Source organism: Pteropus medius, unplaced genomic scaffold (assembly GCF_902729225.1).
Source record: "Pteropus medius unplaced genomic scaffold, Ma_sr-lr_union100, whole genome shotgun sequence".
Taxonomy (NCBI): domain Eukaryota; kingdom Metazoa; phylum Chordata; class Mammalia; order Chiroptera; family Pteropodidae; genus Pteropus; species Pteropus medius.
In genome coordinates this window covers 3,233,328-3,257,762 of record NW_024341894.1, presented here as the reverse complement: position 1 = coordinate 3,257,762, position 24,435 = coordinate 3,233,328, and the positions used below count along the sequence as shown (strand labels likewise).

The window sequence follows — 24,435 nt, the reverse complement described above, 5'->3', positions numbered from 1 at the left end:
AGTGTATTTGCAGGTTGCAGTGACTCTGCATATGGTAGTATTGCAAATCAGCCCTTCTATAATCTATAATGAAATTATAAACCCAGCTAATAAAAAAGATTGTTTTAGTTCCTCGAAGAGCAGCATGAACCTTTCACAAAGATTCCATGTCATATTCCCCTTTGTTCTTTTGAACCAATAGAGATTAATGATTCTTTTCAAGTGTTTTTACAAATTCTTAATCTTTGTTCACATTTGGCCTTGTTTATTACTAATAACTCTTATTTCAAAGTATATATTTGACTCTCTTTTCAAATACATAAATTAGCCATTTGACGTTTCTTTACTTGTGAGTATAGAACCTCCTTCTCCTATAGATCCCAAAAGAGTAGAAAGACACTCATGTGGGTGGGGTAGGATTGGGATCCTGGGTTGTACTCCTGTGTAAAAGTAAATTCATAAAATTGATGTGCTAAAAACTGAAGTGTGATAGTATCAATTTTCTGGCTGGTATTTATTCCCTTTCATTTCTCCCTATAAACAGACCTTGAATAGGCGATCAAAATTTCTGATTCCGTGGACTTTTTTCTACAACAGCAGAGAAGGTGACATTTAAGCAAACATCTAAGACTTCCTAATAAAAAGGGACATAATACGGTAATAGAGGGATGCATTCCAGGGCCTGGAAACAGGATGTGGGTCTGGAAGAAAGAGAGGGAAGGGCCTGGCCTGGCTCTAGCTGACAATGTGCAGGGGATGGTTTCAAGCAGGGAACCAGTCAGTTGGCTCCCGATGGAGATGTTAGAAGGGCCCAGGCTACTCTGTAAACCTCAGGTAGATTTCTCTCAGAGGGTAGGAATCAGTGAGACGCAGAGTTGAAAGAGCTTGAGATCACAGGTCTTAACTGCCTTTTGTGTAGAGGACTGTGTTGGAGAGAATTGTGAAGGAGGGCCATTGTGTAGAACATGCTTCCCATCAGGGCACATAGTACGATAGCCTGTGTTTATATGTGTGGGTGAGGTATGGGCCACTTCATGCCATACTAGGCTGCCCTGGGGAAGGTGATATGTGCAATGGGGGAAAAATAGAACTGTGTAAGGGAGGTGGGGAATGTGGGGCTCAGTGTATTTGCAGGTTGCAGTGACTCTGCATATGATAGTATTGCAAATCAGCCCTTCTATAATCTATAATTTCATTATAGATTATAGAAGGGCTGATTTGCAATACTATCCCATTCAATCTGGGAACTCAGGTGGCTTCAGCGTTGGTAAAGGATGGTCACAAAGATGCCAAAACCTACATAACGTTATCTGGGATAGGAATGGCTGAGGGGCAGGGTTTATTTCCACATAAGCAAGAACTTAGTGGGTTATCTTCAGAAGTGGAGAAGTCCCCATCACTGCAGACACTCAATCAGGGGCCAGCTGACCGCCGCAAGAAAATTGTGAAGGTGAAAAATGAGCAAGGCCCCATCCAGGCCTCAGTGCTGTGTACATGAAGCAACATTAACTCCCAATGAAGACCATGGTTAAAAGGGACAAAATTCATATTTTATTAAAAACAAACTGCACATTAGAAAATTGCTGTCATCTGAACATATCTGTAAGCAATTTGCTGTATCAATAAATTCTACAAATTCAAATCTGAAAGCGCAAGTGATCACTAATGGACCCCAAGGAAGCTCAGTCGTCTGCTGAGAATATTCAGGGAGGCTCCTGCTGCCGTCAGATGGCAGCTAGGCTTATCAATTATCTCAGCATGAGCATGACAGGGACTCCGCTAGGGACGCTCATACATCCTTGCATGGCACAGCTCTACGGTTTTTAAGGCAATTTGAGACTCACAGCACTGGTAGGGAGAGTCATTACCCCCATTTTACAGATGTTCCAAGAAGTGAAAAGTGAAGGTCACAATTGTTTATGGACCAAAACTGCCGTTTTCTGGCTAGCACAGGCCTTGGCACAGAGTTGGTATTTGATAAATTTGATAGTCTAGCTACTCTCAAAACCCCTTCTGGGTGTAAGAACTCATCTCAGAGCCCAAAGAAGGAAATGCAAAGGTAGACTTGGGTACCAGAGAGTAACGAGGAAACAAAGCAAAGCATTACAGGCCTACTGAGAGAGAGGCCTGCTGCCTGCCCAAACACTATGGCCTGGTAGACATGAGCAGAGACACCAGCTTCACCATTAGCTGTGTGACTTGTGTGTCAATTCTGCCGTGTGTAAAACTGGGATAACTTTCTACCTCCCAGGGATGATGTGAGGATCAGATTGAGTTAATAGCTGTAAAGCATTAGAACAGTGTCTGACTAAAGAGCAAGGGCTGTTATTACCAGGCCCCTGTGGCTGTGGGTCTGGGAACAAGTCTTGATTTGCAGGGATGAAGAGAGATGTAGGGTCAAGTGTACGCCTCGTCCTCTGCCAGGAATGCCCTCTGCCTGAATTCAGTTCTGTGCCATCCCCAGTAGAATTAATTTGCCTTTTTTTCAGGATTCCTAGACCATAGTGCTTAGACATCTATCCAAGCTAGAGTTTTAAATGATTTAGTTAGAACTAAAAGCACTTCTGAGGTCCCTTCTGCCTTGCATTCTACTTGTATTAGATTGCCCCATGTGAAATTGCCATTTTTAGGTCAAAAACTATTGTAAATTTGTTTTATAAGGTTCAAATTGATGCACTGAGAGTCTGTTTAAATGACATGGGAGATTCACCTTTGCGTTTTCCTCACCCTACCACTGCCCTCCTGCCGAGCATCTAACAAGATACTTTTAATACAGTATAACTTAAAAACTGTCCATGGAATTTGACAAATCAAACCTGAACCTTCAGAACTGAGACAGAAGCCCTGGAAAGAGGCCTTTCCCTCCCTGCTAGAGGTGCTGGCCACCCTGTGAGGTCGTGTTGGTTTGGCCTGCTCTATTTTTACTGTCAATTCTTTCCAGAAAATGGGGCTCTCTGGGTTTCCTCGGTAACATTTGGATCTAAGGGATCTGAGGAGCTTATGGTGTCTGGGCTGCCCAAACCCCACTCATAGCTCCTTTTAATTCTAGGAGAGTGGGAAAACTGCCCGTGGTTGCTTAGCAATGGTCACCTGATTTCTTCCCAACATCCCCTGAGAAATAAATAAGCAGTACTATCTCCCAGGTTGAAGGCTGGGCCTGAAGGGCTGGGCCAAGGGGCAACTCAGACACTTGCCTAGGAGCTAGGGTGTGGCCTAGCCCTTTATCACCACAGGTGACTTGAAGCAACGTTCTTTCAGGACCTTAGTCTCTCCAAATGTATAGTGAGGTCAGGCTGGGTGATCTGTGAGGCTCTCCCAGCTCAGTTGCTCTGAGTCAAGAATAGCTTGCTGCTGATCATTCAATCTCACAGCGTGGGAAGGAAAGGACTTACTGAATATTTCAGGGTGGAGGAGTACAGGACATAGCTGCCCTTAGAAAGCTTCCAAACTAGTTGGAAAGATAGGTTCCAGGTTTGTGACTCTGATAGAGATTCTTGTGGCTTGGGGAGACTTCCTTGGGGGCAGATAAGCCTGGGGAAGACTGAGACAGGCAAAGAAGAAGAAAGGGCTTTCTTATATAAATGTGTATAAGGCACCAGAGAAGGACAGAGCTTAAGGCGCAGAGGTGGAACTAGGTGACACACAGTTCTGATCGAGAGTCTCTGAAAAGAGCAGTAGGGGCTAGCTGAGGAGGGGCAGACTAGAAAAGCCTTGAATGCTAAAGTGAGGTGAAGTGCTTCCCCCGCAACCCACCACCCGCCCCCCCGACCCCCCAGTCTTGGGAACCTCTTCATATTTCTGAGAGGTCGAGGTTTTAGGCAGATCACTCAGGCTATAAGTGGAGGAGAATGGGAGAGGGTTTAGGCCAGGAGCTATTAAGAGGCTCTTGAAACTACTCTGAAGGGAGGTGACATGGACAAGCTAAAGTAGAGTGGAGAGGAGGCAGCAGATCCAAAGGACATTGCACAGAGTCAGGGCTGGGTGACTCTCATTCATTCACATATTTATTGTGCACCTACTATGTGCGAGGGGGTTCTGGATGCTGTATGAGGGAGGCGGTCTGAGGTTAAGGACAATGTATTGTAACTTGTCAGGATGCTTAGGGCTCACCTGCAGACGTGTCTTTTCAGGAACCTGGACTAAAAGCAGTGTAGTACAAGTGCTCTGGTGGGAAGATCTGATGAGAGGAGCAGCAGCAGCAGCAGCAGCAGCAGCAGCAGCAGCAGCAGCAGCAGCAGCAGCGGAACTGTCTTTAGGGTGTGGTTGAGACTAGCCCTGGAGAGGAAGTTAAAGCACAAGGCATGGCTTGTAGACGATGGGGGTGCTCAGACACATCTGAGTCGGGTGAGACCAGGGCCTTAGAGACCTAGGGCAGTCGCTTTGGTCTCAGCCTCTAGGGCAGCCGGGGAATGCTGATGGCCCCTTCCCAGAGCCGCAGGGCCGGGTAGAGCGGCTCCTGAAAGGCAGCGCGGAAAGTGTGCAGGTGTCTCATGCTGCCCGAAACGTCGTAGAAGGAGAGGATACCAGCCTCGTAATCTAGGAAGATGCCCAGCCGGTCGGGGTCGTGGTGGGGCTGCAGACGGCTGCGCTGACAGTCGTGGAAGGCCCAATACTCGAGGTCATAGCGCTTGAGGCACCAGGACTGGCGGTTGCAGCCCAGGCGAGCAGCGGCTGATTCCCCGTGACGCCGCAGGGAGGCGTAGGCCACGCCCACCCACCAGCCGGCGCCCGCTTCCTGCACGTCCACCTCCCAGTAGTGGCGGCCGGCGGCGAAGCAGTCGCGGCCCAACACTTGCCACAGCGCATCGAAACGCAGCGCAGGCGTAGGTCCCAGGCGGCCCAGCAGGGCACAGCGCACCGTTAGGCGGTCGGCCGACAGGCGCAGACGCACGTGCATCGTGTCGGGATCCAGAGTGGGCGTGCGCGCGTCTGCGGAGGGCGGGAACACCGGGGCACGCCTGGTGGGCGGGGCCACAGCGTGCCCCGCCCCCCGGAAACCAACCCTATTTAGCACCTGCCATCCCTCTGGTTCACGACAGAAAATGGGAAAATTCTGAAATCACCCACAGAGAAATGGAAACCTACTCTTTTAACCCAGGGGAGGTGGCTGGGGAACGTGAGGAGAGAAAATTTTATTGTACACTCGTACCATTTGAATTTTGAACCATGGAATTTGCCTATTTCTAAAAAATTTTGAAATCCCATTTACTGTTAACATAGGTGTATATTCTTTTAATTTTTTTCTTTACTTGCTGCTTATAGCTTTCCTTAACATTGGTATCATACCATACATGCTCTTGAATAATCTCTTTAAAAAAATTTATTGATGTGTTATGAACATTTTACCACATCAAATAATATTCTAATAGCATTTTAATGGCGACTCTAAGATTTTGATGTATGGATGTATTATAATTAAATCTAACCCTCCCGCCCCCCACTTTAAAAAAATATTTAGGCTTTTTGAAAAGATTTTGCGAACACTAATATGATTATATCTTTATGCATCTGATTATTTCTTTAGGACATATTCCTAAAAGAATTGCTGAGTCAACAGGGATGATTGTTTTTAAGGCCTTTAGTAAACACTGCCAATGCCCTCAAGAAGGGTGGTAGAGATTAAACTCTCAATAATAGTTCTCATTGATTTTATCCCACATATGTAGTTTAACAAAAAAAGTCTAGACCGTAGGGTATGTGGATGTTAAATTTTAGTGGATACTGCCAGTTTTCTCAGTAATGTTTTGGAATTTTCTGTAGAGAGGCTTTATACATCTTTTGTTAGATTTATTCCTGGTTTTTAAAAAGTGTTACTGAAAATAACTTTTAAAAATTTTATTTTCTAATTGTTTATTGCCAATATATAGCAATACGATTGATTTTTGGATGCTGACACTACAGCAGCTGTTCTAAATTCACTTAGTATTTCTAATTTATCTGTAGATTATTTGAGATTTGGGATTTTCTGTCCAAGAATAGATGGTTATTACAGCATCATTTATAGAAAGGAAAATGTAAAGCAGCTTAAATGTCCAACATTATGAGATTGGCTAAATATGGCATAGTCATTCAATAGAATATTGTACATCTTTTTAAAAAATAATAATATTAATATTTATTGAAGTAAAAAACTGTTCATACTGTTAAATTAAAAAACTTACAAAAGAATATCTATAATATGATCCTTTAAAAAAAAATCTGTACAACTATATATGCCTTTAAAACGTCCAAAAGAATATATGTCAAAAAATTAACAGCATATATCTCTGGAGGAGGCAATTATTTTCTTTTTGTCTATCTGTAATTACTAATTTTTACAAGAAGCATGCATTACCTGTGTGATTTTTTAAGGCAACAAAGATGTTCACAATATATCAGTAAATGAAAATATTACAAAACGGTATGTATAGTAGGACACCATGTTTGTAAAAAATATATACATTATATATAGATATGCCAAAGAAAGCTAAAAGGGCAAATAACAGTAGTTATCTATTAGTACTAGGGTATAGACATGAGTAGAAGAATTTCCAAAGCTCTCCAATGATTCGTGAGTGATGGTCTTTTATAAAATTTTGCTTTCCTTTGTTTTCTTATTTTTCTAAAATGAACATATATTATTTCTGTATTTAAAAACTGTAATAAACGTTAAAAAACAAGTTGGGTCTCTTAGGAAAAAAGGGGGGCCTCCATATCTCCCCACTCGCCCACACACCCGAACCTCTCCACTCTGGGGGTCTTACATTTTAAGAAGAGTGATCGCTCTGGTGAGAAGCTTGTTTTCAACAAGAAATCCAGCTTGGTGCTGGAAGAGCTGGAGAGCTGGCAGTTCATGTCTGTAATGAATTGTGAGAAATGAGTGTGTGGCGCTCATGCAAGCAGCACAAATTATAAAACATACTAAAAATATTACAAAACTAGAGATTCTCCCCAGGAATCACATGCAAATTAAGGTAGGAAATGCAAATTCACAGTCACAGGAAAACTCCAAGACAATGCTGAAATCTAAAAAGAAATGCACTTTTCAGTGTTGGAAGGTAATTCAGCAATGGCAGGTCAGTGTGAGTGAGCCTTGAACACAGGGAGGAGATGGCAGGCTCCAGGACCATCCTGAGAATCAACTATGTATTTAACAGTCAAGGATGGCAGAAATGCAAATTCCAAGATAAAGATGGGAAACAAGAAATTAAAGTTGAGTCCTTAGAAAGGTCACGGTGATGTCTCATTCAAGTGAGAGGGAGTTCGGGGGAAACCCAAGCCGTGGTCCCATCTTTAACAGCTCAGTCAATCAAGTAATGGAGTGAGAAACAGGCTCACTTGAACTACCACCCTTCACCTTCTCGATCACGGAGAAGGTGTAAGGGCTCAGGGAAGGCTTCATGGAGGGGGAATCACCTCAGCTGACACCTAAAGGAGTGGGAAGATTTGGACATCAAGAAAAAGGATGGGAGCCTTTCCCGACAAGAGGGTACAGCATAAGCAAAGACATTAAGGGCAGGTGCTTGGAGTGGCATGTCAGCTATGGGGAGCCATGAAAGGTGTCTTGAGGTAGCACAGACATGAACAGAAGGACTTCCAAAGCTGGCTCTGGTGAGGAATGGATGGGCATGGTGAGAGTGGTGGCAGAGGCCCTGTTGGGAGGCTCAGGCTTGAACTGGGACAGCAAGGGTAGAAAAGGAGCTGGACTCGGGAAAAACCGCAGTGGCAGAGGTGCCAGGGTTTACCTGTTTACTGGAGTGGGGAATGAAGACCAGATCAGAGACAAGCAGCAGCAGATTGGGGAAGTAGCGGGTGGGGTGGGGAATGCTGGGTTCCATTTTGGCCTATTGAACCTGCAATGTCTGTGGAACAAATGGGGCTGAGCCCTGGAAGGGCAGTGGTGCTGTGGTGCTGCAAGACCCCCATCTCCTAGGGTCCTGACTGGGACTCAGCACCTCTCATATTACCTCTGATAGCAAGAATGATAGCCTCATCGGGGATGGGTGAGGGGGATGGCCTGGAAAAAAGCAGACTCCAGGGGATGACAAAACCGACCATAGGACCAGAGTCTGTTTGAATTCTGTCTCTATCTCTACCAGATGTATGACCTAGGGCACGGCAGTTAATCTCTCTGAGCCTCCGCTTCCTCATCTGTAAAATAGGGATCACGAAGGTACATACCACACAGGGTGGTGGGAAGGAGTTGCTGGGTGCATTTCTGTAAAGTGCTTAGAACAATGCCTGGCACAGAGCAAGTGTTAGCTGTCATCAGGCACTCAGCAGGCACCACAGTTCTTTGGGAATGGACCACTGAGAATGTAAATGTGAGTGAAGTGCATTTCGGGTCCATCTGAGTATCTTCTTGCCAAGGGCGGTGCGGGGAGGCTTCGATGCCCATTCACTGGATACCCACAAGCCCAAAGCTTCCTGGGGCCGACTGCTAAGGTTCTTTTTTATTCTTTATTTGACTATTTTTTTTTAATGGAGATATATTGACTGCTACAAATCTAATTTGATTTTTTAAAAAATAATTACATTTCAAGAAGATGTAATTATTTTTTGCCATCAGAATCACTCTCTTCTTCCTCTGACCTTTCTTGGCCCCTGGCTGTGTCTCCTTTTGTTACCTCATGAAATCAGCTAGCTCTGCAGACAGGGCCTGGCCTCACCTCTCTCCGTTTCCCAGAAGGTGCTCAGTGGGTGCTTGAAGTATTTCTGCTTTGCTTCCTCCCATCCCTTTCTTCCTGGTCTCCTGAACTTCAGGGCAGGCACTGCCCTGCCAGCTCCGGTCTGAGAAGGAAGCTCCCAACTTCCTCCACCGCATCTCCCGCCACGCTCCCCTCCCCAGCTGTGCTCCAGTCACTCTGGCCCCTTCTGTGCCAAGGTTCTTCCTTCACTTTGGGCCCTTGACACATGCTTTTCCTCCTAACTAGGAGACGTTTCCCCCAGATATAACAGCAGCAACAATAATAGCTAACACTTACATAGTGCTTATTATGCTTGAGCACCATTCTAAGTACTTGGCAGATAAGAACTCATTTAATCCTTACAACAACCCTGTGAGGGGGCACTGTATTATCATCTCCATATTATGGGTTTGGAGAGAGAGGCATAGAAAAGCTAGGTGCCTTGCCAGAGATGGCAGGGTTAGGAAGTGGTGGACATGGGATAGGGCCCCCAGCAGTCTGGCTCCACATTGTGCATATGACCACTCAGCTCTCCGGCCCCTCAGGTCTGCAGAGCCTGCAGAAGGCTTCCTTCAAGTCAGTTCGCACATCCCCTTCTCAGAGAGGCCTTCCCCAATTCCACATATAAGATAGCTCCTCCCCTGCGTCACCCTCTAGTCTCCTTACCCTGCTTTATTTTTCTTCAGAGCTCTTATCACTGACATATATTTATTTGTTATCTGTCTTTCCCCGAAAAGACTGAGCACCATAAAGGCAGAAGCTATGCCTGGCACATAATAGAGACTCCATAAATGTTCTGAATGAATCATAATAGCAGAGATGAATGAATGAATGAATGAATGAATGAACAGATATTTCTGATACCTTCTTTGCGTCAGGCCCTGTGGGAACCTCAGAGCCGGACCCAAAATGGTTCTTGACCTTCAGGCATTTGTAAGAGTCAGGGACAGGGTCCATGAATTCAGTTCACGAACACCCCCAGGCAGGAGATGGGGCAGATATTGGAGGGGAAGGGCAGAGGGGAAGATGGCCAGGAGAGGGAGTGAGCCCAAGGTGGTGTGGAAAGGCGTCCCAGCTGAGCACAGGTTTGCTGGCCCGACAGGGACGGTGGGCTTTGACCAGGCGGTGGAAGAAGAAGGGGAGCTGGCCATTCCAGTGGGGACCCCAGAGCAGCAATGTGGAGGTGTGGCAGAATCCTAGGAGCAACTGAGGGGCAGAGCAGAGAAGCATGGCAGGACACAGTTTCAGGAGAGGTAGGAGGTGACATCAGAAAGGGGGGCTGGGCCCAACCCAGGGGCCTTTGACCGCACAACCAAGGGCCTCTGTGTGGGACAGACATGATTCACGTGGCACTCTTCTCAGTTGTTTCTGGGTTAAAGGTCACTAGGGAAGGGACACAAAGTTGCTCTCGTGGTGACTTACTTTCCTTCAGGCGAACGTCCAGTGGCATCTGTAACATTCTCCGCATGGCTTCCACGAGGCCCTTGAAGAAGCTCTTGACGGGCTCAAATGATTGGGGCACAGGGTGGCACAGCTCCTCTCGGCTCATCTGCTGCTTCAGCTCCCGCTCAGTGGCTGTGAACTCCTGTAAAGGCACATGGGGGACAGCGTGGCTCCTCCTCAGCACTAGGAACAAACCCAGGCCAGCAAGCATGGGCCCCACCCCACCGTGCCCTGGCACCTGTGATCGGCCCAGGCTGCATATCCAGGAGTGGGGTCCTGGAGAGACCACAAAGAAGGCCCCAGGGTGGAAGAGATGTGGCATTTGGGTTTTAATGCTGGCCCTATTCCCCCCTTCTTGCCTTCCATGTTCACTGAGGTCTTCGCTGTGATGGCTTTAGCACTGGTGGCAGAAGGAGGCAGGTGGACTGCCTCGCCTTTAAGCTGCTCAGCATCTCCTAAGGGGCCCTGAAGCTTGACAATGTGACAGGGGCCTGCCTGAAGTATAGGGGGCAAAAAGCATGAGGTACCAGTTTTCCTGGAGTAGGAGTCCCTGGAAGTTTAGCGGAAATGCCGCCTGAGGGGTTATGGCCACCACAGTAGGAACTTGTCCCGTTTGCTGTGTGGACAGCACGTTTTACATACTCTTCATGTGTTAAGTGTGGCTTTGCTACATAGAAGCTAGAAAATGTACTCTCAGCCCCCTTCACACCCATGGGGCAGGCATGTGACAAGGCACCTCCAAACCAAGACCTGGACGTGGAAATAAGGTTGAAGTACTGACAACAGTGTGTAACTCTTGGGGACAGCTGTGGCGGAGGCTCTGGGGGCTGGCGCCCTGAGTCCGCAGTGTGAGCTGCAATGTCTTGCCGAGCAGAGTGGTGGTGGTGTCTACACTGGGGCACACCTGTGCTGTGGCCTGGACTTCCCTCCTGCTGCCTCATCTCCATCCTGACTTCCTGGCCCTCCTGGAGATCCTGTGAGCTGCCCGATACTCTTTCATAAACTCATTTCTTGCTTAAAAGTTAGAGTGGACTCTCTCGTTTGACGCTAAGAATGCTGTCTGCACTTTCTGAAGAGTTGTCCTGGGCAATGAGTTAGAAGACAGCAGACTGCCTTAGGTGAGCAGGCCCTGGCTCGTGAGCAGTGCTGCCCAAGACAGGATGGGCAGATGGATGGCACTCAGCTGTCGGGCAGAGGCAGGCTCACCAGGTTGGATGCTGAACCTTGGGAGGGGGGCTGTGGAATGATACCCAAGCCCCATCCAGCCTAGGAAGCTACAGGTCTAGAGTCCATCCTCATTTTGGTGGGGAAAAATATAATTTGTGGGGAACCAGGGCTAAGGTCACACCCAGAAGGCTAGAGTAGAGCTGGCCTGGGAGTCAGAGCACTAGCAGGAAAGGCAGGGAGCAGCTCTGGGGTGGCAGGAAGGTGGCCCAGAGGGCAGATAGGTGGGATGGGACTGGGGAGTGGGATGAAGCACAGATGCCATCACCTGATAACCCCAAACTCCAGCATCTAGCACAGGGTCTGACACATATTAGATTCTCGATAAACATTTAGGTTACAATAAGTGAATGAATGAAACTGAGCACATTTGCTTCTTGCCTTTGCAGACTCAGAGAATAGTTCCCTAGCCACCCATATCTAAAGCCAGAAACCAGGTGTCATCTTGGATTCTCCCACTTTCATTCACCAATCACCTCTTAAACCTGCCTTCTTCTCCCCTTCTGTCTGCCCCTTCACTGGTCTAGCCCGCCATGACCTCTCTTCTGGACATTGTGGCCTCCTCCTAACTTCCCTTCTAGCCTCCAGTCCTAGCTTGCCAACCTTGTCTTTCAACCTATTACCAAAGCGGCCCTTCTAAAGCATTAACCTGACCATGTCATTCCTCAGTTCAAAACACTTCCCTGGCTCCCATCTCTTTATAGCACAAAGTCTAAACTCCATGGCCAAGCACATAAGGCCCTTCATGAACTAACCCTGGCCTCCTTGTCTAGCTGCATCTCCCAACTGCCCTGCTCTTGTACCCCTGCCCCATGCCCAGTCAGGGTGAACCCCAGTGGTTCTCCAGCCTGCCATCTCTCACATGCATATGGCTTTGTCCCTCTGTATACACCCAGGGAGCTCCTCCTCATACTCCCAATCCAGCTCTACTATCACGTCCTTCTAGAAGTCTTCTCTGATTCTCTATACAGAACTGGATATTTCTGGGACATGCTTTGCTAGCTCGCTTGAGCTGTGTTGTAAATACACATGAGACCCAGGCTAAGTTGACTAAAGTCACACAAAGGCACAGAGTGGAAATAACTATCAGGGACAGGCTTGACTGGTTTTATATTGACTGATTTGTCTTATTTTCCAGCCAGAGCCTGTGCTAATCTGTGGTTAGACTCAGTGCCACCTTTATTTAGTTGTACTTGCCTTGTCCCACAAGCCTTTAAAGCATCTTACAAAGGTTATCTAATACTGCAAGATTTTCCTTTACAGTGAGAAGAGTGAAGCAAAGAGGAAACCAGGATAAGAATGTAAGCTGGAAGCCGGAGTGAGATGAGGCATAAAATGTATGCCACGAAGTCTTAGCTGAGCTATTTGAAACATATTTGGCTCTAAGCTTCCCAGAAGCCATGGAAAAGAAGGATACAGGAAGAGTGACATGAGCGGAAAGCAATCCAGGTGCACAGGTGACTGCACAGGAGCACTGACAGGAGAGAGGAGTTTCTCCCACAGTTCTCTGAAGACAGGAACACCACCCTCAACACATGCTTTCACTGAGTGTAGCATGAACATCACAGGGGCTATTTCTTAGACTCTTCTTCAGTATAAGGTAATAGTTTCCAACAGAAACCAGTGGCCAAGAAGCACCACGAACCAACTGTAACTCAGCTCTTGAGGTCTGCTCAGTAGCTGACAGGACACTTGCCTTTCCAGGAGGGGTGTCTCATTGAAGACTATCTAGGTAGAGGGCCAGGCAATGATGCCTGTGGCTTTAGAGTCAGACAGACCTGGGCTCTGATCCCAGGGCTGCCTGCCACCTACCGGCTATGTGATCTCAGAAAAGTCACTTCACCTCCCTGAGCCTCAATTACTCATTAGTAAAATGGGGTAAGAATTCTACTTTGCAGAGTTCTAGTAAATATTATAGATAAGATACATAAAGTGCTTGGAACACAGAGGCCCTTACAAATGGTGGCTGTAAATGTTATTTCATTAATCTAAGATATATATTATCTTCCTAACAATGTATATTTTCTAACCACTTGTGCCAAGAAAGTCTATGTGCTGAAAGGACAATTCTCTATGTATTTATTCAGTGTGTAAATTCTGTGGTTCAATGCCACAGAAACCAAGATGAAATGTGGGAGGCCGGTGGCAGCCATGAGGGTAGAAACCTAGCATTACCTGTAGCAGTTGTATAGGACTGGGCTCCTGGCTGATACTCCAGATTCTGTTGGAGAGACTGTTCAAGAGGTCGATTTGTTCCCCACAAGACTTGATTTGCTCGCTGTACACCTGGAGGGTAAGCTGCATGTGTTTATCAATGAATTTCTTGGCCATCACTTCCTCTTCATCAAGTAGTAATCTGAGTTCACTGAATTTCTCCGTCAGCCAGGTTTTACTTGACTCTGCATGAGCCTAAAAAGAAAACCTGTTGTAGGTTATATGAGTGCCAACCAGGAAATGTAGAATAATCAACATGAAAAAGCTATTATACATCTAAAAGCAAGATGGCCAGTCAGGTACAACATCAACTTATAAAACTCAAACTTTCCTTAATACCAGCCATAATCAGTTAGAAAATGCATGGAGAAATAAAAATCTCTTTTAAAATAGTGAAAAAAATAAAAAAAAATCTAAAAATAAACCTAACAAGAACTGTAGAAACAAGATGAAGAAAATATAAAGTATAAAACTGTACTGAAAGACATAAAAAAAAAAATTCTGAATGTGTGGAAGAAAAAAACCATAACCTTGGCTGGGAAGATCCATTACTATAAAGATGCTATTTGTTACCAAATTAGTCTATGAATTGGATATAGCTCCAACAAAAGTCTTAACATGCAGATTAAACAAATATTACATTATCATGGGGGACAATAAGCACAAAAAAAGCCAAAAATTGCTTTAAAAAGATCAATGAAGGACAAGCTACCTTATTAGATAGCAAAACAAACCATAATGCTACAGGAGTTTAAACCATGTAGCTTAGGCATAGACAAAATAATCAAGAACAGAGTTTAGAAAAGAATATGTATATATATTATATATATATATATAATATATATATATGTATGTATGTGTATAATAATGGTGTCATTTCAAATTATTAAGAAAACAGAGTGAACTGTTCAATAAATGGTATTGGTACAACATGCAATTAACCATGTATTCGAAAAAAATTTTTAAGTTAGATCCTTACACCATATATAAAAATAAATTAAGACAGAAACCCATCTACAAAGTAGTCTTGCCAACAAATATGAAGCTGAATCTGATCAAGTCTCTAGATCTAAATAAAAGATCCAATTTAGAGGACATATAGAAGACAGAGGAACATGTGAATCATCAACTCAAGAAATATATCAAGGAGGAAAAAAAATGGCGCAGATGATAGAGGCTCTGTTTATCCCTCTGGCGACCAAATCAAAGTTGTGATGGAAACAAGTAGCAAGCAGCAAGGAAAAATCGCCTGGGATCCAGATGAACAAGCCATACAAGTAGGTAGAAATCCAAGACATCACCCCGCAACAGCAGAATATTCCCTAGTAGTCTGCAGAACAATGTTTGATATCAGGCTTTGTGAATACATATGAAAATATCAAGAGACTGCTTCTTTCACACCTGAATAAAAAACTGAAAATTAAAAAAAAAAAAGAAATACATCAAACAAATGGATTTTGAACACTTTATTTCATTCCTAATTCAAACAAATAAAATGTGACATTTATAAGATAATTGGAAATGTGACCATTGATTGGATTTGATGATTTTAAAGAACTATTATTTTCATAGGTGGGATGATGATACTATGGTTATGTAGTTTTAAAAACAAGGTCTTATGTTGTAGAGATAATATACTGAAACTTTTACAGATGAAATGAAATGTCTGGAATTTGTTCCTAAATACATGTGTATGTTTGAGGTTTTCCACAATAAAAGGTGAACAAACAACAAAAAAAGAAATTCCAAACTGATTTAAGCACTATACATGAAAAAAAATCTATTAGAGTGAAATTTATTTAAATTATTTTTTTAAATTTGGGAGGAGAAATGGTGTCATTTCAAATTATTAAGAAATTATTAAGAGTGAACTGTTCACTCCGTAAGAGGAAACCAAAACTCAGATAGCAAACATAGAGTCATGCCACATGATGGGTAACAAACTACATAGGTTAATTATCTATAACGCATAGTAAGAAAAAAGAAATCATTCAATTTTAAAACGGGCCAAAGATATGCAAGTGCCATCAGATATATGAAGCTCAGCCTCCCAATCAAGGAAGTGAGCAGTGTAATCAGGAAGTATTTTCTGGCCATCAGACTGGATGAATTTTAACTGATGAATAATATCGGAATCTGTAAGGGTGTGTGGATGGGCAGGTGGTAGTGTCTGTTGGTACTGCATTGTTAGATGATGATAGTATTAAAATTTTTAATGTGTAAATTCTTTGAGGCAGCAGTTTTTCTTATAGGAATTGATCCTGGAAAATGTTTTCACATGTACACAAAGATATGTGTGCCAAGATGCTCACTACAGCATTGTTGGTGATAGAGAAAAGTTGGGCAAAATTTTCAGTATGGGAAATACGTGTTTATTGTATAAATTATGCTGCATTCACCTAATGAAATAATATATAGTGATTAAAACGAATGCAGCATTCTGATACATGCTACAATATGGATGAACCTTGAAGACATTATGCTAAATAAAATAAGCCAGACACAAAAGGACAAATGTTGTATGGTTCTGCTTATATGAAATGTCTAGAATAGGCAAATTTGCAGAGATGGAAAGTGGATTACAGGTTACTAGGGGCTGGCGAGAGGGGAATGGGAAGCAACTTCTTAACGGTTACAGAGTTTATGTTTAGGGTAATGAAAACATTTTGGAAACAGTTGTAATAGTTGTACAACACTATGAATGTAATTAACGCCACTGAATCGTACAGTTAAAAATGGTTAAAATGGTAACTTATGTTATGTATATTTTACAACATACACCAAAAGAATGTAGTGTATGTCCTGTCATGGAGATTCTCCAAGAAACCATGTGAAAAAGAGCAAGTTGCAGAATAATACATACAGTAGAATGATCGCATTACATAACAGATGACAAAACAAAAACTATAGCGTATAAACATGTGAATCTGTATGTCTGCAAGTGCATTTACAATGTCTGTTAGTTGTCATGTTTGGGAAGAAATGTGGGATGAGGGGATGGCGAAGGGTAACTCTCACTTAGCATTTTCTACAGTCTTTACTATGTTCTAATATAGTATTGTTTAAATTTTTTAAAATGAGCATATGTTCATGTATTACTAGTACGATGAAAAAATAAAACAGAAAATCATTTAAAAAACAAACAAACAAACATAGGCCAGCCTCTTTCCTCAGCCCAAGCATCTGTATGGCCCACACGGAGATTGCTGCCTGGCGTCTGGGCAGGCATGGGATGGGCAGGCTCCCCTGTGATGCCATGTTCTCTCCTTAGTGGGGCAGGAACGTGTGGTGCAGCAGGATCTAAGGGACGGCTTCCCAAAATCTGTGTTTCCTATATAATGTTCTAGGCAGTGGTTAGGTTCTGAGGCTAGCTTATATCGCTACATGCCATGTAAGTTAAATCAGCTTTGGGCTAGTCTGGGAATTAGTCTATATTAGCCACATGGTTTCTATAGGTCAGTGAGCCTGGACTCAAAATATCTTTGTTGAATGGCCAAACGAAGGAAAGAAAAATGTGTCCCAAACCCTTCATTTATGAACACATTTTGGAGGTAGCGTATGTAAATAGAGGACCTTTCTGTAGAGACCAAGAGAGCCACTACCCAATATCTCCTCCCGACCAAGCTATGTTCCAAACAGTTTCTACAGATCCACTCTGTAAAGAAGAATATACAAAATAAGCTTAATGGCACTACACATTGTTATAACTGTTTGACAACATCCACAAGAAAACTTAAGGTGTAAACATATGAAGCTGATTGTGCAATACGGTTAAAAAATAAAAATAACCAACAAAAGAGGGGGAGAGAGAGAATTCTGGCAACAAAGCAAGGAAATATGCTGTCTGGTTTAGGCTGTATTGGTTCAAAGTGAAACTGCATCCCAGAATGAACTGGACTGGGGTTTGGACATGCTGGACGGGGCTGAGGCTGGGTGAGGGCCTGACACAATCTAGATGAGGAAGGTCCTAGGAGAGACGGAACTTGAGCAGAGATGAAGCCCTGGGCATGGGAGGGTGAGGGATTTTACATGTGGAGTGCAGGCAGCTATGTGACTCCCGCTCTGCCAAGGCCCCTGGAGGCCCATCTGGTCCCTTGGAGGGGGAGAAGCCTATGAGGAAAATGAAAAGTGCTGTTTTGCTGAAAACTCTGTATGACTTCGGACAATCGTGCTTTGGGCGCCTCTCAGGGGCATCCCACCAGGGAAGGGGTGCACGCTCCAACCCTGCCCAGGCCACATTAGCTATGATATCCATGCTCTCTGAAAGGTGGCAGTGGCCTCCATGAGGAGGCAGAAGAATGGCCATGCCCAGCAGGATGACAGAGACCAGTGGCATTGTCAGGGTCAACAGCAAGGCCTGGCTGAGTCCTTGTCTTCCTAGTCTCAGTCTGGCAAAGGCTGATCCCGCTGGTCCCCGATCCCATGCTGTGGTTCACTCCTTACAGCTCTGGTGGGTCACAGGGAATGGCACAGAGCCAGGAACCAAGCATGTTTATATACTCCCCAGGGCGCCAGTGTAGGCCTATGTGCCTCAGGCCCATTTCCTGTCTTTCCCCAGCTCTGCTCTGTAGGGAGAAGGGACTGACTCCTGCAGGCAGGGATCCTCCTTCAGGCTGAGTGTGGTCAATGCGAGGAGGAACTAGAGGGAGGTCAGAGGGTGAGGGGAAGGGAACAACCAGGGTATGTGTCTCCCACCAGTGTCTCCATGAATGGTTGCACCCTCTAGTCCCTTCCACTCTCTTGCTCCCACAGGACATGACTGCTCTGGTTCTAGCTCCTGCCTAGGTGGACCTGGACCATGCACTCTGCTAATATCACCTCCTTCCTTTGTCTGGCCTCACACCAGCTGAGAGTGGGAAGGGGGCCACCTGCATCAAGCGAGAGTCACAGAAAGCTGCTCCATCCATGAACTAGGCACCAGAAAGCTCTATCTACTCTCCCGGGGAAGGGCCAAGGAATCTTGTCATCCCATCCAGGGTCATGGACGAAAAGAGAGTCACTAGCAAAACAAACAAACCAAATAACATGCCTGGAGTCAAAATTCATGGAACCTCAAAACTAAAAAAATTCACATGGCAACCAGTCTGGAACTACTGAAAATCAAAGAGTCCCCTGTGGTTGCTCATGCCACAGTGCTCTGAGGGGCACTTTCACAACCCAGGGCATGTGGAACATCACGGAAAATACCTACTAAAGGCAAGATGATGATTCACATGGCAAGTCACACACACAAAAAACAAACAACATTGCCTCACCTCCAGACTGGGGAATTCTATACTAGAATTCTATGTAGAACATGTCTCAAACTATATAAAAGCACATACATGTACAGAAAAAAGAATCTCAAAATGTGAGTAATGGTTGGCCTAAAGTGGTAGAATTATGGCTGAATTTTAAGAAATCTGCTTCTTGACCAGAAATGTAAATGCCCACAGGAAACAGGCTGGTAACATAGTGAGGACAGTGGTCAGGCAGGACATCTGGGGAACATGTACTCTTCTCATGATAGTAATCATGTGAGAATGTAGGCCTAAAGTAGCCACATCTTCCTACTTTTCTACAGCTAAATTTTTATATAAATAAAATAACTCTCAGCTTTAAAATGCTGACCACTAATTACATTTTTGTTAATACCTTGAGGGCCACTTAGGTGTAAGTCTAATAAAACATGTTCAGGATTTATAAGCTGAAAATCACAAAATGCTGATGAAAGAAAATAAAGATCTAAATGAATGAAGAGCTATATCATGTTCATGGACTGGAAGATAACCTAGCAACGATGTAAATTCTTTCCAATTGGATAAACAGGTTTAACACAATTTCTATCAAAATCCCAACAAAGTCTACTTTTTGTACATATAACAAGATTATTCTAAAATTTAAATGAAAGGACAAAGGAATTATAACAGCTAAAATAATTTTGAAAAAGAAGAATAAAGTGGAGGCAGCAATTATTTCAAAACTTATTCTCAACTACAGTAATCAAGATTGTGTGGTATTGGTAGAAGGATAGACTCATGGATCAATGGAACAGAATAGAGAACCCAGACATACCCCCCCACAAGTATAGTCAATTGATTTTTGACAAAAGCAATTCAATGGAGAAAGCACAGTCTTTTGAGAAATGGTGTCGGAGTAATTGGATATCCATTAGAAAAAAAAGAACCCCGAGCTAAATCTCATACCTTACACAAAAATTAACTCGAAATGAACCATGGAATTAAATGTAAAACGCAAAATTACAAAACTCTGAGAAAAAAAAAAAACAAAGGAGGAAAAGGAGGAAATCTTAGAGCTTGGCAGAGGTCTTAGACATGATGCCAAGAGCATAATACATAAAAGAACAAATTGATAAACTGTATTTCATCAAAATTAAAAACGTTCACTCTGCAAAAGGTTGTTAAGACTATGAAAAGAGAAGGCTACAGAGTCTGGGAGAAAATATTAGTAAACCACATCTGACAAAGGACTCTTATCTAGAATATATAGCCAACTCTCAAAACTCAACAGTAAGGAAACAACTGAATCTGGAAATGGTAAAAGATATAAGGAGATCTTTCACCCAAAAAGATATACAGATGGCAAATATGCACATGAAAAGATGTCAACATCACTAGCCACAGTGCAAATGAAGACCCTATGAGCTATCACTACACACCTATCAGAATGGCTAAACTACAAATTTATGAAAATACTAAGTGTTGACAAGAATGCAGAGAAAGTGGATTTCTCATACATTACTGGTGTAAATATAAAACAGCACAGCCACTCTGGAAAATAATTTATCAGTTTCTTAAAAAACTCAACATATAAGTACCAGAGAACCCAGCACTAACCCTCAGCATTTATCCCAGAGAAATGAAAATTTATGTCCACGCAAGAACCTGTACACAATTGTTCAAAGTAGCTTCATTTGTTAATAGCCCCAAACCAGAAACAACTCAAATGTCCCAGAAGAGGTGAATGGTTAAAAAATGTGGTATATCCATCCATGCTACTGGATTGATGGAATGTTATTCAGCAATACAAAGAAATGAACTATTGACATGCACAACAACTTGGATGGATCTCAAGGGCATTGTGTTGAGTGACAAAAGTCTCAGGTCATGTACTATATGATTCCATTTTTATGACGTTCTCAAATGCTCTAATTATAAAGATAAAGAATAAATTAGTGACTGCCAGGAGTTAGGGATTGTTGGGGGCAGGGGTGGGGGTGACTATTAAGGTGTAGCATGAGGTAGCTCTTGGACCAGTTCTGTATTTTGATTACAGTGGTGATTACTTAAAGCTATACACATGATCAGTTGACACAGAATTTATACACACATTCAATTTTCTGGTTTTGAAATTGTACTATAGTTAGGTAAGGTGTAACTTTAGGAGAATACTAGGTGAAAGGTACATAAAACATCTCTGTGTACCTTCCTGTGAATCCATAATTATTTCAAAATAAAAGTTTGAAGGTTGGGGAGGTAAAAGAAGAAAACAATACCTTAGATTAAGCTGAAACCTGCCCCCTTAGACTCTCTACATGGGTCCTAACTCTGTATCTGCTCAGAGATTTGCAGACATTGAACTTGTGCTCCAGTCTTGTTCTGGCTGAACAGCCCAAAGCACCTCCCCCATCCCTTCAGGTGTGCCAACTTTCAGTTCCCAAATCCTTTTCAACTGATTTATCTCTCTGGGATTAGAGTCCTGCTTTTGAAGACATGGAGGACACTATTAATAATTAAGCCAGATATAAACCACAACTGTCCCCAGCGAACTGGAGCCTGTAGTCACCTTACAGATAGTGATGTTGGGCAAACATGGAGCCAGTTCTGTGGCCTGGCATGGGCCTCTGCATCTGCACTCTGCTGTGGGCCTGGCCTCAGGGAGACCTGGGTGCCAGCTTCTCCTATGGTCAAGGCCAGTCTCCATGCCTGACTTGTGGTGGTCAGTCAGGGGTTCACAGAGCTCTCAGCAGGACAGGCCCGGGGAGGGCATCCTGCCCCAGGTCTCACTTTGAGGAGGGGGTGCTGAGATTGAGAAGGGAATGGCCGAGTTCACATAAAAAGGCCCCTAGAGACTGAATATCATTTCCCAACATGGCAGCTCATGACATCAGCCCGACTTCCCATTTAAAACCCACAAAATAATCCATTTAAATAAACATCGTGATGAAAGGATAAGCCTGAAGAAAGAAAATATTTATGGAATATATTTATACCTTATTTACTTTCTTTCACCATAGCAGTGAAACCTAAAGGCTATTTTATGTTCCTTAAGCTGAGTTTTGCTTTGTGTAAGGTGTGCGGGGATGAAGGACTAGTCCCTTCAAGAGAATGGCCTTGGGGATGGCGGGAGAAAAGGCTGTTCCTCCATTTTGTGAGTTGTTACCGGGCAAGGCTAGGGCTCTGGACAGAGGCAGACTCACCACAAAGCTAATAAAACCGTAGCCTTAGGCCCCTCACTAGCATGACCCCTTCATGGTCTTGTACTTAATTTTGTGTTCTAATGCTCAAAAAGGGCCCCCCAAATTGTAGAAGCCCTTGACCCGGCTAAATTTGATCTGCCCCTTTGAAGGTGGTTTTTATTTTTCTTTGGCTCCATATTGGGGAGAACCTTGTGTCCGAGGAGAAATGTGAACATCCCAATGAGAACAAGGAAGAAATGTCTACTTGCCTTGAGATGCTCAGCAGTATCTTCTATCTGCCTTCTGTTGCCAACTTGCTGCTGGTTCTTGGCTGCCAGCTGCTTTAAACATTCTTGGATGAATTTCTGTATGTAAAAGAGTTAAGGGGGAAAGTCTTAATGTCATTTTCAAGATAACAAGGCTTCCCAGGGATCATCTCTTCCCATCCTTGTGTTGTGTTTCAGCTGAGGTACCTGAGACTCGGCAGGTGAGTTGACTTGCCCAAAGTCAAGTGGCAAGCTGAAGGATGAGCTAGAACTAGGGCCCCTCTGGTTCTCAGGGGCCCACATTAGGGATTCTTCAAGCTTTGATGCCTTTCACCCTTTTTTTCTAGGACAATCCTGTTCGTGACCTGCTTTTCCTGTCCCTCAAATAGGACCTTAAGGCAAGCAGCCTGAGAATAGGTGAAGAGCATTCACTTATGATTGAATATTAACTGAGCACCTATTATGTGCTGAGCCTTGTGCCTGTGCCTTCCAGTCACTGGATATTTTTCCTATCTTGGTACTTGGTGAAATTCCACTCTTCCCTCAAGGCCGGTTCTAATGGCACCTCTTCCAGGAAGTCTTCATGGGTTTCATGTCCCTGGCTCACATTGTCTTCTATGTGGCTCCCACTGACCACTGCCTCAAGTGTCCCAGTTACAATACTTATCGTACTGTATTTTCACTGTTCTCTCCTTACCAGCTAGAGAATTCCTCCAAGTAAGGGAAGAATCGATCGATTCCTTGACTCATGGTAGGGAGGTATGTGCTGAATTAATGGATGACAGATAAACAAATAGGTGAGTGTGGATACAAGATGGTTACCCATAGTTAGGTGGGCAGACTTATCTTTGAGACCCACAAGCAATATCTCTGGATAGCACTGCTATTAACTCTGGAAAACAGCCTTTTGAGGAGTTATTATTGTTACAGCCATTTTATAGATAAAAAAAGGAAGACTTTAGAGGCACAGGCAAGTCTTGAACCCAGGACTCCACTTGCTCGACTGGCCCTCACAGGGCCTGTTATCACCTTGAAGCTCCAAGGTGTCACACGCGATAGTGTCAAGTCGTGCCATGCACGGGAAAGGTGAATCACAGAAGACTTCTTGGAGGTGTTAGTTGTAGAATTAAAGTCTGTCAGAGACGGGAGGGCCTGCCTAGCTCAGAGAAGCAGAGGGATGTGACCGGAGTCACAGGGCAAAAAGTCCGCAAGCCTGGAACAAGAGTCAAGAGCCCCCGCCACTATTACGATTAACCGCCACCATTACGATTAAGCAAGGGTGAGGACTTCCAGGCGAGAATGGGCTCCGTGGGGAGCAGTCTGTCTGGTGGAGTACTGGGTTCAAGACTTGCCTCTGCTTCAAGAGCCTTCCTTCTCCTGTCCGTAAAATGGCTGTTCTAGCTTCCACCCAGCTGTTATGCGGCTGGAATGGAATTATGTGGGGGGAGGGGGCGCAGAGCTTGATGGGTGGGGATGACAATTGCGGCTGCTCCCAGCACAGTCAGGCCGTCCACAGTCCCCGCCTGTGAATTCCAGGAAAGAAACCCAGAGATGTTCGTGTGGCTTTCCAGGCTACACGGCAGTTTTCCAATAGGGAGGACTTTTCATCTTTGTTAAAAGGCAGATTTTCTTCCAGCCCAAGAGCAGTGTGGTGGACCTGCCATAGTGAACGAGGCCAAGGGTATCTGGGTACCAGCAGGGGCTTCCCAAGTTTTCACTCCTAAACCTACTTCTTTCGAATGTTAACTCTGGCCTTGGCTCACCTTGGCCCTTCCTTAGGCCTCAGTTTCTGGTTCTGAAAAATAGGTCGGCCGCCCGGATGACTGCCAGCTGCTTTGGGGTTTCCGGTACTAACGGGAACAGGCAGTTGGACCCCAGGCACGCCCCTCCCCGACCGTTGCTCCCGGGCTCGCTCCCCGCCGTGCGCCCCCCGCGTCCCCACCTGCACGTGTACCGCCTCTTCCAACGCCAGGCCCACGGGATGTCCCCGGTGCGCGCCCAGCACCGGGCAAAGCGTGCACACGCAGCGCCGGCAGCGGCGACAGAAGAGCTCGGCGACGCGGTCGTCGTGCTCCGGACAGCGCAAGCCATACGAGTTCTCCGACTCCACATGGCCAGGCCCCTTAGATGTTCCGCTCGGCCCGGCTGCATTCGCCATTCAACCCCACTCCCCCAGTTTGGGGCTGCCGCAGTGCAGGAGGAGCTCTGGTGGGAAAATGAAACCAGTTCGGTGGGGCGGGACGGG

General features: G+C 44.6%; 1 protein-coding gene across 2 annotated transcripts; it reads right to left on the bottom strand.

Moving 5' to 3' along the window:
* Positions 1–1,507: 1,507 nt before the first annotated feature.
* TRIM14 (tripartite motif containing 14) lies at positions 1,508–24,435 on the bottom strand. 2 transcript variants are annotated; one of them, XM_039856060.1, is made up of 6 exons: positions 24,133–24,435; positions 22,194–22,289; positions 13,488–13,598; positions 10,068–10,230; positions 6,723–6,815; positions 1,508–4,908 (listed from the first exon to the last, which is right to left on the bottom strand). In XM_039856060.1, the coding sequence occupies exons 1-6, from the start codon at positions 24,346–24,348 to the stop codon at positions 4,373–4,375; spliced, it is 1,215 nt and encodes a 404-aa protein (XP_039711994.1). In that variant the 5' UTR covers positions 24,349–24,435; the 3' UTR covers positions 1,508–4,372. The 2 variants fall into 2 exon arrangements, with proteins under 2 accessions (XP_039711994.1, XP_039711993.1); XM_039856059.1 differs by having other exon boundaries at positions 13,488–13,721; positions 24,133–24,428.

Bases quoted from the DNA above. Each gene is read 5' to 3' on its own strand.
- TRIM14 (XM_039856059.1), bottom strand. From the start codon at position 24,348: ATGGCGAATGCAGCCGGGCCGAGCGGAACATCTAAGGGGCCTGGCCAT. The intron at 13,722-22,193 runs GCAAGTAGACAT...TTTTCTTTTTAG, and splicing joins ATACTGCTGAGCATCTCAAG to GCTCATGCAGAGTCAAGTAA. The intron at 6,816-10,067 runs GTAAGTCACCAC...AATTCATTACAG, and splicing joins GGACGTTCGCCTGAAGGAAA to ACATGAACTGCCAGCTCTCC.